Genomic DNA, 17,822 nt, shown 5'->3' with positions numbered 1-17,822 from the left:
AAATTTTACACTAAGTATGGTTTATTCTGTGGTGTTTTCTACACTTACATATTTATTACAAAATATAGATTCTACTGAGAAATTACTGAGTACTTTAAGAACCTTTTTGAATATTAGAAATGTTATCACTTAAACTCACCCTATTTATTTCTCAGGAAAGTGCTCCCACAACAGACTGTTCAAAAATAATGGCTCTCAAATTCAAGCTAACAAAACGAATTTGAAGTTTCACTGGGCATTGTGGAAAGAATTAAACTACACTTTCTTTGTCTATACCCAAACACAAAAAATGGTGTACAACCTCTGAAAAACATCACACTGTGTTCCCAAGAATCCCACAGGGATATAAACTGCTGATAGGGCAGATTTAGCAAGGAGAACATAAGAGATTTACAGTCCACCCTGAGCTGTCCTCAGGGGAGTGGATTTTCCCTGTTAGGTGATGGGAAAGTATCTGCACTGTCTTCTTCACTCATATAGTGCCTGGATTTCCACCTGATACCAGTATGGGACTATGTTCGCCCAAAATACAGACACCTTAATATCAGCTACAGATCTAAACTAGTCACCATGCCTAAATTCCTAGCAGGAATTTTGACCCTGAATTCTCAGACATACAGCAGTGTAGGCTGTGTCTTAATCAGAATCCATGTAGTCCCTTGTTCAATGTTTTCTGTTTATCTTCTACAGCTGTTGGTAAAATTCTTACTTCTGTCAATCTGATATGGCAAATCCACAATGTTTTCTGTGAAATCGAGGAAGAAATGAGGAGCGTAGGGGTAGTCATAAAATATTTACAAAGGCACTGTGACATATGTATAAAATATCTCAGCAAAACCTATTTTAGCAATGAGATGAATACTCTAGTCTAAGTATGGAAAGAAAAAGTATTTTGGAAATCATCTTAAATGTACCAAAACAGCTATTGAGATATTTCTACTCAAAACAGCCACTCTAAACAGAGCTATTGTAACATAATCCAGTGCTGATGGCATTTTTTCCAGGAGTAAAATTTTGTTTTCAAAAACTAATAGGTTAAATAGCACTCCACAAATGCCTTAAGTGAAGGCAAAGGCCTATTTCTCTGAGCCAACAAAAAGAACATACACTAGAAGGCATTATAGAACACGGATATATAATCCACTAATTTCATGCCTTGCATCTGTGAGCCTTGCAAATGCCATTACACTGTGCTAAATTAATTTAGGCTCATTCAGTCAAATGAATGCACTGGAGAACTAATATAAACTGGACTTTCCTGAGCCATTATTTTGTATCTTCCAAAACCTAAAATAGTTTATGCTGATTTTACTGACTAATTGTAACTGGCAGGTAATTTGCAGAATCATAAAAGCAAACCACTGCATGGTTAAAACAAATTTAATGTATTAATTAAAACAAATTTAATGTATTAATTTGTGACCTTAACTCAAAAAACCTTTCTCCAAAGGAGACTGATTTCTCAGCTCAAGACAAGTTTGTAGATGACATGTTGATCATGATACATTAGAACATATATTCAAGTAAAAACTAGCAAGAAGAAAGCAGTACAGACTAAAATAGTAACATACTAAATAGGATGTTAGTATCTTGCCTGAAATTTTAATTTTGTCTTTTTTTTAGTTATGTTCTATAGGCAAGGCTAGATGATAGTGTTATTTGCATCTCAAAAATTTGACAGCATTAGGATTACTATAGGAAAAAAACGAAAATTTAGCCCATTATGAATCAATTTGGCTTCGTGTTTTGTTTTATAAACACAGTTCCTATGCAGAGATAAATTTTCCTTATTTTCCTCAGACAAATACTTTTCAATAAGCTTTCTGATGTTTGTATGACCAAGTCTGAATCAGAGTTTACTAAGCTAACTGAGTGAAGAAGATATCTACATTCATTCTTTATATTGAAGCCTGGAAGTGGGAAGACAGCAAGTTTACAATTCACTGGATTCAGTGGCAAGTTCTTTCCTGCTCTGTACACAATAACAGTCCAGAGTTTATTCACTGTGGATGTTCCCAAAAGCCTTGGCACCACTCTGAGAGGTAATAAGGGAAAAATCTTACTCTTTTTTTTTTCAAGACCTTAAAAACCTGCCTACAACAATCAGCGAGGACACTGGTTTTAACACCTTGATTCACCTTGATTGATTATGTCAATCTGGCACATCAGATATAGCTACAAATTACTGAAAGGTTTGTTTCACAGTACCTCCTGAAGTAATTCTGCTAGCCTGGGTATGGCACCACCGTTGTGAGCAAATCCTGTTAGCAAATCTAACACAATCATGCTTTTGGTGATGGGCTAGGAGTCACAACACAGGTAAACTACGCTTCTGATTCCTCTTCTCTTGTAAATGTGTTTTTAGATGGACTGGAGGTTACCAGTTCCCAGAAATAAACCAACCTTTTTTATTTTGTCTCTATGTCTGCACTCGTATGTGTATATGTGTTTGTGTGTGTGTGCTGAAGCTTTGGCAGCTACACTGCAAACTCAAGTCTTGCTTTAGTCTCTAGCACTGTAAAAATTAAACAAACACTCCTAAGTGACAAATTTCTATAGACATATTTTATGCTACAGAAATCCCAAAGGAATTCTGTTCTTGCCTACACTAACTAAAGAAATGAAAAATTACATCTCCAGCATGAAAAGTATTTGCTTCAAACTCTTGCCTACACTGTTTAAGGTCCTTCCCTTAAGTGCCTACTGGAAAATCAAGGAGAGAAAAAATTATTAATAATTATTGCACTGATATAAAGGAATCTTTAAACCTTTTAGCATCTTGCTTGTTTTCTTATATGATTGTTTGTCTTTTCTAAATGCTTTTGGCCCTCAATTCAGTAAAATACTTAAGCACAGTACTTAATGTAAAGCATAACTTCAATTTCTACTGGATTTGAAATGTGGTTTGAGATGATTTACTGAATCATAGCCTACATCGTTAATGTTTCCTTCCAAACTATACATTTTTCCACAGAAATAGAAACTAGGAAGATTCTCTAAAGTTTATCCACTAAAAGGAAGGAGCAATGAGAAAGGCACCAAAATTTATCATCCACTAAAGCACTGAATTTATCCTAATACTATAGAGAATTCAGTCTTAGGACATTCACCTGACATTCTAGTCTAGGTTTAAAAAGCTCAATTCTAAACAGTGATGAAAATAAGTAAAGCCAGAATTCCACAATTATTTTTTTTAAAAGCAACATAATTAATTCACACCAAACCAGTGATCAGTTTGTAAATAGCAGGTGACTGATGTAGTAAAAAGCAGGTAACACTCTCTTTCCAATTCCTGCTCACTGAAAACTGGCTTCTGATGGGAGCTTGGTTCTTTCCAGGTTTGACTACTAAGATTTACCACCAAACAACAGTAATCCACACTGTCGTTTTACGAGCACCTTCTTGCTGCATATCACCCAAAAATAAGCAGACAACAAAGAGGAAGATAATTTAAAAGAATGTAAAAAATATATGTCTGACCCACTAAACAGGTGCAAATAGGTATGAACCAGAGACCTTAGTGGTCTAACATCATTTTAGCCAAGTAAAGCCTGGCCAAAAGTACTCCTCTATAAAGGAATGTATGACGCATGAGTTTAGTAAATCATCACCATTGCTAATCATTAAAGCACTATCATACAACAAGAGTGGAAGTATGATGGTTATTAAGATGGTTCATGCATACCTTCACAGGCACTTTTCAAAGTAAGGATGATCTAAGTTTCTTACCTGAGCTTTTATTGGTTTTGTTCTGTCTGCTCTTTACTTGCTCAGTCCATAAGGTAGGATAACGAGAAGCTATATCTAGAAGAAAAATAAAAGGCAACAGAAAATACTTTATAAATGTTAACATTTTTAAAAGTTATTAGCAACTGAATAGAGGTTAGGTTTAAAGAAACATGGGCCTTAAAAAAAAAGGCCACATTGGTTTGTATTAGGGCAGTTAAGATTATTATTCATGCAAAGGCATAAATAGCCCTTTTTTATCCTTTTCGTACAGAAGATTTTTCAATCTAAAAGCTCAATAAATACTTTTAGATGAAAATTATGTTTAATTAAAATAAAAATGTCCTACTCCGGACCCGAAATATATAATGGCTGCATACGCAAATTCTGCAAGATTAGCAATGAGTGATAAGGCAGACGCAACATAGGACTATTATTGCTTATTTAATGGCAATTAATTTCTCCAGAGGCAAATAAGCCTCAAAAAACATCAGCCTTAACAGTGATTATGCTGAGGATAGAATTACCCTTTGACTTGTTTATTTGAACATAGAGTTCTAATCTGCACTTTGGCTGAAGTTTAAAACCTGTGTCTGCCCTCAGTCACGACAACTAAAATTGCTGATGTTGGTCTCCACAGGTAAAGTCTCATCTCCAGACTACCATACAAAATTCACTGCCTGCAAGACTCTATTTTGTTTGTTGTCTTTGTTGCTCCTAAGGGAAAGAACAGATGTTTGCACTTTCTTGCAACCATCCCAGCCATTGCAGATACTCCTAGGATGGCATTTTATGTTGTGGAATAAACTCCATAACTGCACAGTTTAATACCACACTGTTAAATTCACTCACCTTCTTCATCACCTTGAGGTTGAGTCTCCAGCGCGGGAGCTGAGGCATCATCTGAATTCAGAATGGAAAAGATTTGCAAGGAGACTACAATTATGAGAGTAAGCTAAATAAGTGTACATACATGATTGAAAATAATGATTTGCACATAGCCCCGGCCAGTAAACAATAATTTAAACACTCTTTATAGGCAGTACACAGCACAGATATATAACATATAAAGACTATGTTTTATAAATGGAAGGGGTTTGAGGTTATGGATGATGAATTTATTGTAAGTTCTTTGGTGATGCATGAAGTGATCAGGTTGCTCTCTGGAGTGCAATTCTTCACTTCTAATGCTGCACACTGATACGTATAGATTGTAACTTAAAAATGAGCATTTCTAAAGAAATAATTAGATAAATGTATAGAAGGAGTGAGACCTGTAAAAGCAAAAACAGTCTGGAAGGAATGAGTGGCTGCAGACATCTTAAAATCAAAGGGAATTTTAAGTACAGCAGGATCTATTCAAGAATCAAGTTGATTTACAAGTAAGATTCACAGATTATATAACTAGAATATTGTTTGCACAACTGTTATCCTCTGGTCAGCATTCTCCATCCACCCACTAGCAACCTTTACTGCAAGAAATGAGGGAGGGAAAATTACAGAAACGACAAGATGTGAGTCATTTTAGGTTCAGTAAAACACTGTGGACATAGTGCTGGAAAAGAAAAATTAAACACAAAAAACTATTTAAACAAGATTTTGCTAAACAGAGTGGTACCAAAGACCCATCTTTACTTTATTATGTTTTTGTTATTTAAAACTATTGCAGATGTGGGGTAAATATGACTCAGGAGACCATGCTAGTACATATTTTCCAGTCATATTTTCCAGTGGCATGGAGCTAGCTCCAAGACCAAGGTGTACTGCAGTAAACAGCATCTTCCACGCAAAGGTTTTATTACTATTTCTTCCAGTTTCACAAGCGGGTGTCAGACCAAAATAGATTCCAGATTGTTTTCTTGGCATTTTCATGGAAGACAGAATCAAAGGTAACTGAGAAGCTGCTTCTGGCATGTAGCCTTACCTGGGTAACAAGGGAGCAGCAGCTTTTAAGCTAACACACTATCTCTTTCCTTTCATTTCTGCTAGTGCAATTCCAAGAGTCTCCTGTTCTCTTTGCTATCACCATCACTGCTTGGGGTATTTTTAAGTCTGTGTTGTCTTTAAATCATGCAAAAGGTTTGGGGTCACTCTGACCTTTGCCTCTGAGGGTCACAGCCTAGGTCACAGCAAATACAGATACCAAGTAGATACTGCTAGCAGGTAAAGCCAAATTTCCAGCCATGGAATAGTGATCTTTATACAAAACCAAAGCAGCAGCAATGGGAGCTCATTTTCAATGCAAAATTGTCTAACCAAGGCATAAGGAGATTTCTTTTAAGAGTGCTCATTCTTCATGTCCACACAATGGCAGGATTCTTGGCTCCAATGCTATGAAAGATTGTCACTCCTCATTAGTTTTGCTGGCATTTCTGTGGTGTCCTCTGGGCGGTGGAATAAGACCATTGATTAATTTCAGAGAGGCCATCAAGCATCCTAGTGTACTGAAAATCAAGACACATATTTAGATCATCAATCAGTATGTGACTCAGGAAACCCAGTATTTCAGAAGGCAACTTATGGTAGGCAGATATTAGCCAGAGCCAAGCCAGAAATTGGGTCTGCATTTAAATGACACTTTTCTAATCATCTTTTGGTACACAATTTCAATTTGTGACACATTTAATCTTATGCAATTACCTGAAATTCAGTATAGTGCTGCAACTCAGCGATAATCAGCCCCATCATAATCGGGCTCCTGAACTTTGTTCAAGCAGCATTTAAAACAGTTTTGGCGTTGCTGTTGTTGTAATACAACACATGTTTAATGACTGATATGAATTAGATATCTCACAGACTAATTGCACAATTCTTCCTGGCTGGCACTTTCATACCAGTGTGTATATTTAAACATAAACCTGTTTAAATTCTGTTTGCTGTCAGAGTTCAGTTACCAAGAACACAGTCCTACAGTCAGTTAAAAATCAGAAAAAAGGGATGTGATCCCAACTCTGACACCTGTGCTTTTCAGAATATAAATATTTTCCTTGGATAGAGGAAAGAACTGTGGAGCCAGAGAACATACTTAAGGGAATAAATTTTAAGCTTCATTTCTGTTCAGTTTAATGTTTAAATTTACAAACATGCTAACAGAGCCCCTGATCTCCAATATCTGCAGCTGGAAGTTTTCTTTCAGTATTGGAACACCCAGAGAAAGCAAGGTGCACAAGTACAACAGATATGGCTCACCAGCTCCACATCTATGAGACATCTTGGAAGGGGAGACTGTCTCAAGTTAAGACTATGCTGTCTCTTGAGGAGAGGCCCCAAGACCATACCTTGAAGGTCTGAAGCACGTCCTCTAGAGCACTGAGAACACTGTGAACCAGCCTAAGCTTGCTGGGCTACAATATGGGCAGACACCCCTGGTTACTCCACAGGAACATGTGGAGGAGAGAGGAGCAGAGAGTGCTATGGTTGTTGCAAAAAATACTACTCTGCCCGTGCAAGCTGGGCTACAAAATATGTTTTACCACACTGGCTGCGAAGCTGAAGCACAGCTCCTTAACTCAGATAGGTGCATGATCCTGGTCCCTACTCTGTGGGAGTCCCTAAAGAATTTGGGATGTCTCTGAGAACACTACTTTATTTAAAGCATAAGGCAGTATCCATCTGGAAGAAGGGTGAGGAGAGGAAGACAGCAGCGTTTGAGAAGAAGCAGGGACCACCTGGGAACCAGGTCAGAAGCCTTTAATGTTGCAGGCTTGTGCTGGAGAACAAAAAGCAGGCATGAGTAAAATGCAATCATGTCACTTAAGACACAAATATACGTGGTAAGAAGGGAGATTTGATAAACTGTGTTCATTTCCTTTTTCTATGACTGTTCATTCAGAGTTCAGTAGTTCAGTCATCACAGCCACAAACAAAAATAAAGGATACTAGTCAAGTTTAATATATGAGATAGTTCATTCCATTTAAAGCTGAAAATGAAAGTCCAGACCTGAAGAAGATGGGCAACCTAAGGTTAGTGGAACCCACAGTTTGTCTGGAAATACATGAAGGACCAATTTTTCAATACTTTGCAATTATTAGCCTTAAAAAGGTATTGATTCTTTTAGCCTAACAGCACTATAGTTTCTTTAAATGTTAGGTTTATTGCAATGCTGCAAAAGTGCCTGTAAAAAAATTAGGTTATATTTACCATGCACCAAACAGAGAGGTATTAACATCAGAACAAAAGTAACTTCTTGAAAATTAATTTATGCAGTGTAACTGATGGAAATATTCAGTATGTTGTTTTCAGCTGAATCTAAAATTCTTTCAAGTGTTTGGAGAGTGTAAACTTTAATTTTGTTTAGAGCATAGCCATCTCATTCATTTTAGTCTACAAGCTATGTCCTATTCACATCAGATTTTGTTCTGCCAAAAAGATATACATCATGACCTATATCAAACAACAACAATCTTCTGGCCATAAATATAAGCCATCAGATTAATTAATCACAATATAAAGCCAAGTGCTGGGTCCAAGATGACTCAAGCACTGATTGCTGTGGAAATAAAGTGAGAAATCCAGTTCCCAAGATTTTGGGACTGAAGAATGTTGTCTTTATCAAACAGACAGAATAATCTGTCCTCCAGAAAAAGCAAAAAGTATGGGAAAATATTTCAGAGTATAGAATTGGGAAGAAAAGTTGTTGTCCAAACAGCACTGAATTGCAAAATCTATAGGACTGAGACTAGAAAAACATAGTGACTATGCATACATATATATATATATATATATACCTATAAATTTACTAAATAGCTGCAATGCAAATATAAAATTGATAAATTTATATTGATAATTTAAATATATGGAAAACCACAGTAGTGTCTCCCACAGCTATTTTAGCTTCTATTTAAAGGCCAACTAAGATATTTACCTGTTTTGCCTGCTCCTTCTCGTTGTGGCAGCTTCTCACTCACTGAACCTACAATTGGAAAAAGGAATTAACCAGAAAAATATTATTTTCACTTCTAATATGCCATCTAAGAAACACAGTTCTGCTGTAATGATTCATTTTTGTATATTACAGCAATAAATATCAGCAAATTCTTCCTTTGCAAACCAAAGGTTTTAGCTTTGCCTGAGCTCTGCATTGTGTACAATCCATACACTGCCAGACTCCACTTGGCCAACACAAGACCTGAGAAAGAGGAGCATTAAACACTACATAGACACGAGTCCAAGGACATGCTCATGTGCTGCAGGATGACCCTTTCCCTTCCCCACTGCCCCAGCAAGGACAGGTTCTGCAGGAAGGAGCATCACCCCAGAACCCCTCCCTTGCTGTCCCTCATACAGGACGGCTCTCTCCCTCTGCTCGGTTTTGCCCTCACACCTCAGATGCTCTGAGGGGCTTTTTCAGCCTCTAAACCAGGCCTGGCTCAGATCAAAAGCTGTCCTTTCCTACTTTAAAGGCCTCACACAAAACCTTGTGGAAACTCTGTGCTGGTGCGACAAAATGTTTGCGTCCTGGGGGGAACACAGAGCCTTATTCTGAGCCTGAGCCAGGCTCACAACTCATCCCCAGAGCTGCGGCCCTTGGGAGAAGAGACAGTAGGGGTGAGAAGGGAGTCAAAAAGATCACAAGAGATGGGTTTTCACAGCTTATTCTACTAGCCTGGACTCTAACCCAACACAGAATCCAGCCTTGCTTTCAAGCCATCAAGTAATGGAGAATCCACTAATTTTCTCAGTAGTTTTTCAAGGGAGCACTTGTCCTTAGGGTTTAAAATAGAAATCCTTCCTTATTTCTTGCTTATGTCCATTTCCATTTTTACGATTCTAGTTACTAGACACTTTTTAACAACTTATCTGTCTGCTGCATTGAAAACCACCTTTAAAAGTGTTATTTTTCTCTCTGAAGAGCCACATGGAGCGATCAAATCTTAAAACCACAAAGTTTCTCCATGCTTACAATACAGTCTCTTCTTAGACACACCTGCTACAATTAAAAGAAAAAATACCAAAAAACCACTCATCTGACACATCTGTCAGATGCTTGTATGTGTGTGAAATAATTTAGTTGCCCTAATTCTCTTAACTTATTAAGTTATTGGAATAACTATGGTCACTGTGTTTAAAAAAAAAACTAAAGGAAACCCAAACCTTGCAGCACAATACTTGTGTTCCAAAAGGACAATTTAAATAAGAGAACCCACTAAATCACAGGCCTTGCTTACCATGCGGAACTGATGGTTACTTCAGCAGGAAGTTTAGACAAGGAGTTTGCCAGAGGGGAGATGCCTTACATTACAAATCAGCCTTGCTGATTTTAAAGCCTCCATAGAAGAATACATGGCATTGCAGCCAAGATAGTAACCTTCTGATGGATTCAGCTCTTAATACAGCTTTATATATCCAAATTACAGCTTTATATATTCATATTAAAATGTTCTTGTTTAGACTTGTTTCCTTTTATGGCAATAGTGTATTTTAATGTATTTTCACTATATAATGTTTGAGTCACCAGAAACTGAATAAACTTAGCGATGCATCAGTATTAATTGAGGCAAGAAAAAGAAAGTCACTATCATTGTAGGAATTATATCCAGGGTGTTTGGGATAGCTTGTTCTAAATGGGCTCCAATACTAATCCATGCTGTTCACTCTGAAAAGGAGGCAGATTTTGTATTTATGCTGAAGCCAGAAGATCTGAGTTTTTGGTGCTTGGCTTGCATTTGATAAAAGGCTCAGCTCAAACTCAAATAAAATGTTCCAGTGTTCGGAAGTAACTACACACAAAATTACAGGTTTTTCTAATTGCACCAAATACTAGTGATCCAATCTTTCCTCAAATTTCATCCAGCTACTATTAACTGTGTAGTTTCTGAATTTCATTTTGGTTCACAGGCTTATAGTTATAATTTCCTTGCAAATCCAGTTACTTTGGGCCCAACTCTCAGTCACACAAGCATTTTAAACAGGCTTTTCATTTGTGAGTAGAAATTATATCTCAGCAGGGGGAATGTGTGTGATGAGCTATTACTGATACTCACTCTGCTCCAGTTTGGCACCAGTGTTGTCTCTCTATGTACATAAGAACTATTAGTACAAATTAAACTCAGTTTATACATAAGTAATTCAACACATTGCTGAAATTTATATAACATCACACATCTTAAACTAAAAGCAGAAAAATCTTTCCAGATGCATTCACATTACTTCATCTATACGAGAAACAGTGAGAATGACTGAAGTCTGAGAGAATTGAATTTTATTTTTTTTACCCTAAATTTTCATGAAAAAATTAGGAAAGTGGATGGAGGAGGAGAATGGCATTAACTAGTACTAAAAACTAACATAATCATACCAAATCTAATTTCAGTAATAAATTGGATGGATTCTATGAAAATTAGGTTTACTGGGCTAACATTACTTTTTTTTAATAGTCTTAAGACGTCAATAATAATATTCACAGAATTTCTTATAAAAGAAAACCTGTGCCCTTCACATAGTTCCACCTGAAATTTTCAATTTATGCAGCATAAACTGTTGTTGTCTCCAAATTCGAGGTAAGGAATTATTGAGTTTGTATCTTTTTTCTACCATTTCCTGAATATATTTAAGGTAAAAGCACTTCTAGCTGAAGTGATGATAGGAAGTTGCATTTGCAAGTTTTTAGGAAATTTTGTCTTCAATATTAAGATGAATCCCCACATTTTCAGCTAGGCAGGAAACAAAGCCAACTTATAACTTATCTAAAAGTTAGGCAATGCAACTTCCAAGGCTTCCAAGTTTTCAGTACACTGTGAGCAACCAAATCACCACATAAATAAATATCCTTATGGAATGATGGAGGACAAGGAGGGATATTAGATTCAGCAGCATTACATCAAGAGGAAGAATTTAGCACCATTCAAGCTCGTACACTTACTTAGCCATCTATCTATTTATGATTCTGATCTTTTTTTTTAAAGGCAGACATATTCATGCCTTAGTTTATTGCAAACCCTAAAATTCTATCTAATTTCACTCTAACAGCATCTGAGGCACAATAAGTCTTCCAGGGAATGTGATGTGAGTTTTGTGGTTTTTGATTTTAGCATATCCATTTCCTGTCATTCCGATCATATGGGACTGGGCTATTAAAAAGGTGAAAGCCTATTGTTAGCTAGTTTAGATAATGATTTCTGATCTCCTATGAGAGAATATTTGATATATAATCACTGAATGCAGATATCAGGAAAGGTAAACTCCCCCTACTATCCTATCTCACCTAGGGTTGTGTCTGACTGTGTATATGTAGGCAAAGAAAAAAAACATATGAGGACTAAATATCTAGATGGTTCAAGGATGGATATTTTTCTCCAGGTAATGAAAACAATTTAATGGAAACTTTAAAAGCTCATTCCCTTCCTGAATATATTTTTTCCATCACATTATCTGATCACAATACTATACTGGAGAAGTTCTGAATTTCTAAAGGTAGTTACTTGTATTTTGGCCATAAAAGATGATCATGCCATCTTAATCAAAAGGGAGCAATACTACTTCACAGAAGAATAAAATATATCTCCATACCTTTGCAATCTCACTGGCAGGAGCCCAGCATATTTAATAGGCCATAAACCCCCTACAATAGGCAAAGACTGTATCTTTCAATAATGTAACACCTGCTTCTCAACTTCTGCCCCATTTCTCAGGACTCCCTGCCTATGGAATTTCTGTAGTTCCCTGCAGAGCTGATAACAGAGATGGAGAGTTGTAAAAATGTCCTTTTTTATGTCTGGTGCTCTTTAGTGAAAGTACTGGGAGACGTTAATAATTTTTAAGGAGCTTTCTTTTAAATGCCATCATGGGAATGTGTTTGATTTACTGTCCCTCTCACTACTGCTCCTGCAATAGTGAAGACTATTTTCATGAAGTGGAACAGTATTCTGTAATTTATCATGTGTGTCTTAGCAGTATCAAATGTTGATGTGGGAAAATCTGAAAAGGATGGAAGAAGAGCCGCTTTCAGATAAAGATATAGTAATTAAAGCAAAGATTTACATAAAACAGTTGGAAAGTCACGCATTTTTTAATGCTGCTTATAACCTTCATCCTTCCACATCTTATGTCTCTTGCACAAAACGCAGCTTAAATAAGAGCAACAAGAACAAGTCAATGAGCAAAAAATGGCACAGGTAACTGTTGTTGATACATAAAAAATAGATATGGGACACTTTTTGGACCTGAGATAACTTTAGGAAACACCATGTTATTCAGCTAACCAACCTTGACAGTTAGGGAAATGTAGAGGTTGTTTTGCATATCCAGTATCACACAGTAAATGGGAAGCATGGATAGGGGTTGGAATTGCTAAACCAAACTCCTAACTGCCCATCCTAAATTTTGCTCTGTATTTCCTCTATTGAAATTCAAGTTCTTCCAGACTGCCATTTTCTTCTTTCTTATTTCTGGGCATTCATCAAAGGTAGTTCCACTGGGGGAAATTGAAAGGCAAAAAATTATCCTATAATTTCAGAATAGCACAGTTGATTAGAAATGTATTTGAACCTTATCTGAAGTGCTGAAGAACTACCCTAGAACTGAAAATTAACTGAATATTTTCATTAAAGCAAAAAATTTTCATACACTCTATGGTAGCACATTACCTGTAAGAAAGTCATTACAAAAGCATCTTAATTTTCTGTACAAATTTTCCTCTAAAGGACAAAAGATAGCAAAAGTGATCTTGGGAGAAAAAGGTATGGTACAGGCAAACTTAGAAATTTGTATAAATGACTTTAAAACACCTACAGCATCCAGCCTGCAGAATACAAAGAAGCAGTGAGAATAAAGAAACATGCTGGTGTCAGGATGCCACCACTGCAGGAGATCTGCCTGCATATCAGAAATAGCAAGGCAATTCCTGCATCAAGGCTAGCAAGACACAGTGTATTTGACTAACAAGGGACAAGAGTATTGGCAAAAATGGCATCTCTGTGATACTAGTTGAAACAGGAATATATCTACACAATTTCACTTGACCCACTGAAGTTTGGGTTATAATTCCTGTGCATAGTCTTACTAAATAAAAAAGTACAAAAGGGAATCAAAAGTGATCTGGAAAACATCAACACTCTTGCGAGGAAAAAAAAACCCAAACCAGATCCTAACATCCTAAACAGATGGCAATTTTGAATATATACTTGGAAATGGGAGAAAGATGCAGTTGTGCATCAGACTTTCATTTTGCAATAAACGAACTAAGTTTTGCTTTATTATACCCCATAACTCTCTGAGCAAATCTGTAGCTGCCTTCTCTGTTGAATGAGAAGGTTTCTCCAGATCCCTCAAAACTGAGTCCTTAGCCAATACCACTGTAAAATCCCCTAGCATTTCAAGTCTTCCTTCCAAACTCTGCTGTGGCTGGACTTCTTTCCTGAGGGACAAAGGAGAAGTGATGAACAGTAAAACGTGAGAACACTGATACAAGCAGGGGATGAAATGTGCAGAGATAACCCCACAGGGTCTCATAATAACTCAAAAGTTACCCACAATCTTTCCATGGATCAAAATCAGACTCTGAATACTCACCTGTGCCCTGGAGCAGTTTATTTATCTCTGAACTACTAAATTTAAGTGCTATTATGACCTTCACCTTAGCATTTCTGTAAAAACAATTTCCCTTTCCCATCCCTCCAAAAATGAGCTGAAGCAGTCTGGCAGTTTATCTGCTAGGCATATGAATATACCTTTGAGAAGAACTAGGGTTAGGTTCCTGTAGTGATATAGAATAATTCTTATATTAATTGATTAATTTTCTGGGAACTACACTGCAGTTACTCCTCAGTAATATCAGTACAAATACAAAAAGTGAAAATATAGCAAATAATTCAACATTTTGAGCCAAAATAGTGCCATGTGTTATAAGACACCTGACAAACAATTATTTATTGAACTTTCAGCATGAGCACAACCCTTTTTTCACTGATGTCAGTGAAAGGACAGGCAGGGAGGGTATAAATGGAGGATATAAAAATGGACTTTGCAGAGACAGAAACAAAGGTGCACTCTCAGAGAAGCCCTGGCTATGGACACGTAAAAACATCTCTGCTCAAAATTACACTGAAGCACTAAAGTGCTGTCCTAGCCATAGCATCATAGAATAACAGAATGGTTTACAAGAGAATTTAAAGTTTATCTCATTCCAAACCCCTTGCCACAGGCAGGGACACTTTCCCCTAGACCAGGCTGGTCAGACCCCCACCCAACCCAGCCCCGAACATTTCCATGTGTCTTCTGAAGATGCAGATCAGCTATAATTGATAATAACACTAAAATGAAAATGAATGCACATTTTCCACTATTTAAGGTTTCTGAATATTTTATATTATTTTTTACAATTGAGTCTTGTTTCACAGTGACTTTTCAGACTGGATTAAAAGGAATATTCTGAAGAGCATTATTTCTGAATAAAGTTCACCTACAGGCAAGATGTGGGAAAATTCTGCAAGTCATTTTAACTAGAAAGACCTTAAAAATAAAAATAAATTTCTAAAAACTTTGCTGAAACTTCTGCAGTGGTCTCTTCCTTCCTCCATCTATTTATTAAAAACATCAAGGTTGTACTTGAATGATTGCAGTAGACCAGGACAGGTAAATTCCCTGATTCACTTTCTTTTTCAGCTTTGTTGGCTGAAAAGGAAAGCCAGGATTGCTTTAAAAAGCCATTGCAGGATTGGATTTTTAAAGCTATTTCTTCCACTTTCTGACAGAGAATGGTGCTGCAGCACAAATGGTTGTACAATATATAGAGTGTGCAAATATTTGTAGAGCTATTTCTGTACAATTCTCTCAACCTCAAGGGGCATGAACAGCAATTCTGACAACCATTCATACACTCGGGATTTGTATTTATCATAAGTGTTAATGAAATAGGGTCAGAAGCAAACCCCTGAAAAACAGAACATGTTAATTGTCCTGATGAAAGACAAAAGGCAGCATGCAAGGCAGCGAGTTCTATTTGCCAGTTAATTTCTGCAGGCAATTTTTTCATTTTGCTCTTAATGCTTTCATTTTATTATTTTTCCTCTGGATTTGGTAATTTGTGGAATGTGCTGTGTGAGTTCTTTCATTGGGCTATGCTTCAAATGGGCAGTCCCACTACATTATTTCTGTACTCTAAATATTGAATTATCAAAAAATGCAAATCCCTCTGAAATGTTTTTGCAAAGAGTTTTTGTGCAAGAGGGTTTATAACATAAAGTGATATATCAGCAATTCGGTCACCTGGTTTCGTATGTGGACACATAAATATGGTATAAATGACCACTGCAGAAAACCTTCAATAGCTAGATTAATGTACAAATAAAATAGATGGATCCCAGAATCACAGAAAGGCTTAAGGTGGCAGTGACCTCAGACTTCATGCATGGCTGCATGAAAAGCTAGACCAACTTTGTCAGAGCCTTATCCAGCTGAATTTTACCAAACCCCAAGGATGGGGCATCCACAGTTTCCACCACCGCCTGTTTCTGGGCTGAACCACTCTTCTAGTGAAAACGTCTTTTGCTTAAGTCTAATCAGATGCCACAGATAAACTCCTGTTCATGGCATACCATCATAACCTAGCCAGACAAACAAGATTTACCTGGGCAGCGGGGAGTTTTGTGGGCCACAGCAGTTCCACTGATGGGACGGCCATTGGGAGTGACACACCAGCAGTATCCAGTGTAACTATGGCACTGAACCTGTCAGAAACGACAAGAACCATGTGCATCTTGTCAGACATGTCTGTTATCCCACAGCATTCGTGGCACGTGAGTACAGAAACTTATCCAGCAAACTGTATCGACAAAACCTAGAACAACAAACCACAATGGGCCCATCTCAGTCCTACATTTGATTTTTTAGCATAAAGCATATTTCAAGCTAAGTGTGGTAGGTCCTTCAGAATCAAATTCAAGAGAAAACTACTGAACTATGTGGTTGTTTACACCCTGTCTTAGACGAGTGAGGTGCAGGTGTTATAAAAACCTCACAAGGAAGTTCCTCAAGAGACACATAAACTGTTCCTGAAACAAGCAATCCTGAGTTTTTTCCCACATAGAGAACATATTGTTCCACCCACTGAAGGAGCAGCACAGAGTGCTTCTGCCAGCATTATTCATATCCCAAGCTGTCAGAAAGGAAACTCTTGGAATTCCTCTTAAAAACCAATTGCATTATATTTTCTAAGGGCCAATATCACTTGCCTCATCATGCTTAAAAAAAGAAAAGTTGTCTTCTGCACAACTCCAGGATCAAAACGCAGTACAGAGGGGACAGAAGGGAATCATGATTGGAAAATATACCTCAGGATAAGCTTCTAACTGTGTTCTTTCTGAATTCCGTGATCTAAGTAAATTAGTTTCAGACCACATGCTTGTGAAGAAATTCAGCAGAGAATATAGAAGGATTCTGTATGATTCATGATTTAGCACTTAAGATATGGATTCCATTTGCAAGATTTCTGGTTCAAATCAGGAACAGATCACAAATTCCAAGCATTTTACCATCCGATGAGTATTCAGGGGGCTACAAGAATGATTCAGTTGCCTCATCCTAGAAGAACAGGGAGTGCATTACACGAACAGTGGTAATGTTTGGCTCTTTTGCTGGCCAACTCTGAAAAAGAGAACAAGGACTCAACACATAACACAGATTTTCCTTCCTTCTTTTTTTTTTTTTTGACATGTTGGTACAAATTACATTTAATTTTGAAATTACATTTCCCTTCATTACATTTGTCTCTTCCTCGGCCTTTTCAAACACACATACTCTGACCTTCCAATCATGCAAGACACTGAATAAAAAATGTTCAACCTGACTATATGTGCCATCATCATTGCATTCTGGGATGAACACTTGCTGAAATTCTTTGCGTGCTTGTTCTTGGGTGTACTTCCTCTCAGCCACACATCTGGAAACATCTAGAGAAAGAGAAAAGGTAAGTCAGTTGGATGATGCAATATGAAAAAAAGATAGGTGATCATCCATATTGTGAAAAAGACAACCCTGAGACTTGTGCAAAGAGAATAAGAATTTTAATAAGTGAAAATGTACAATCAACTTGCATTATTTTTAAGGAAAAAAAAAAGTAGGACAATAATTTTTGGGCAAAAATCCATAATGGGGAAAT

General features: G+C 37.0%; 1 protein-coding gene across 2 annotated transcripts in view; it reads right to left on the bottom strand.

Moving 5' to 3' along the window:
- The window catches only part of SMOC2 (SPARC related modular calcium binding 2), a 138,617-nt gene that overhangs the window by 64,082 nt on the left and 56,713 nt on the right, over window positions 1-17,822 (bottom strand). For both annotated transcript variants that reach the window (XM_030945597.1, XM_030945596.1), the window contains exons 3-7: window positions 17,507-17,613; window positions 16,293-16,392; window positions 8,592-8,639; window positions 4,579-4,629; window positions 3,730-3,804 (exon numbers count right to left, since the gene is read on the bottom strand). In XM_030945597.1, coding sequence (XP_030801457.1) covers window positions 3,730-3,804; window positions 4,579-4,629; window positions 8,592-8,639; window positions 16,293-16,392; window positions 17,507-17,613 — 381 coding nt within the window. The remainder of the gene's footprint in view (window positions 1-3,729; window positions 3,805-4,578; window positions 4,630-8,591; window positions 8,640-16,292; window positions 16,393-17,506; window positions 17,614-17,822) is intronic.

The sequence above is a fragment of the Camarhynchus parvulus genome, chromosome 3 (genome assembly GCF_901933205.1).
Source record: "Camarhynchus parvulus chromosome 3, STF_HiC, whole genome shotgun sequence".
Taxonomy (NCBI): Eukaryota; Metazoa; Chordata; class Aves; order Passeriformes; family Thraupidae; genus Camarhynchus; species Camarhynchus parvulus.
The sequence above is the reverse complement of the archived record's forward strand: the minus strand, read 5'-3'. Positions and strand labels throughout refer to the sequence as shown.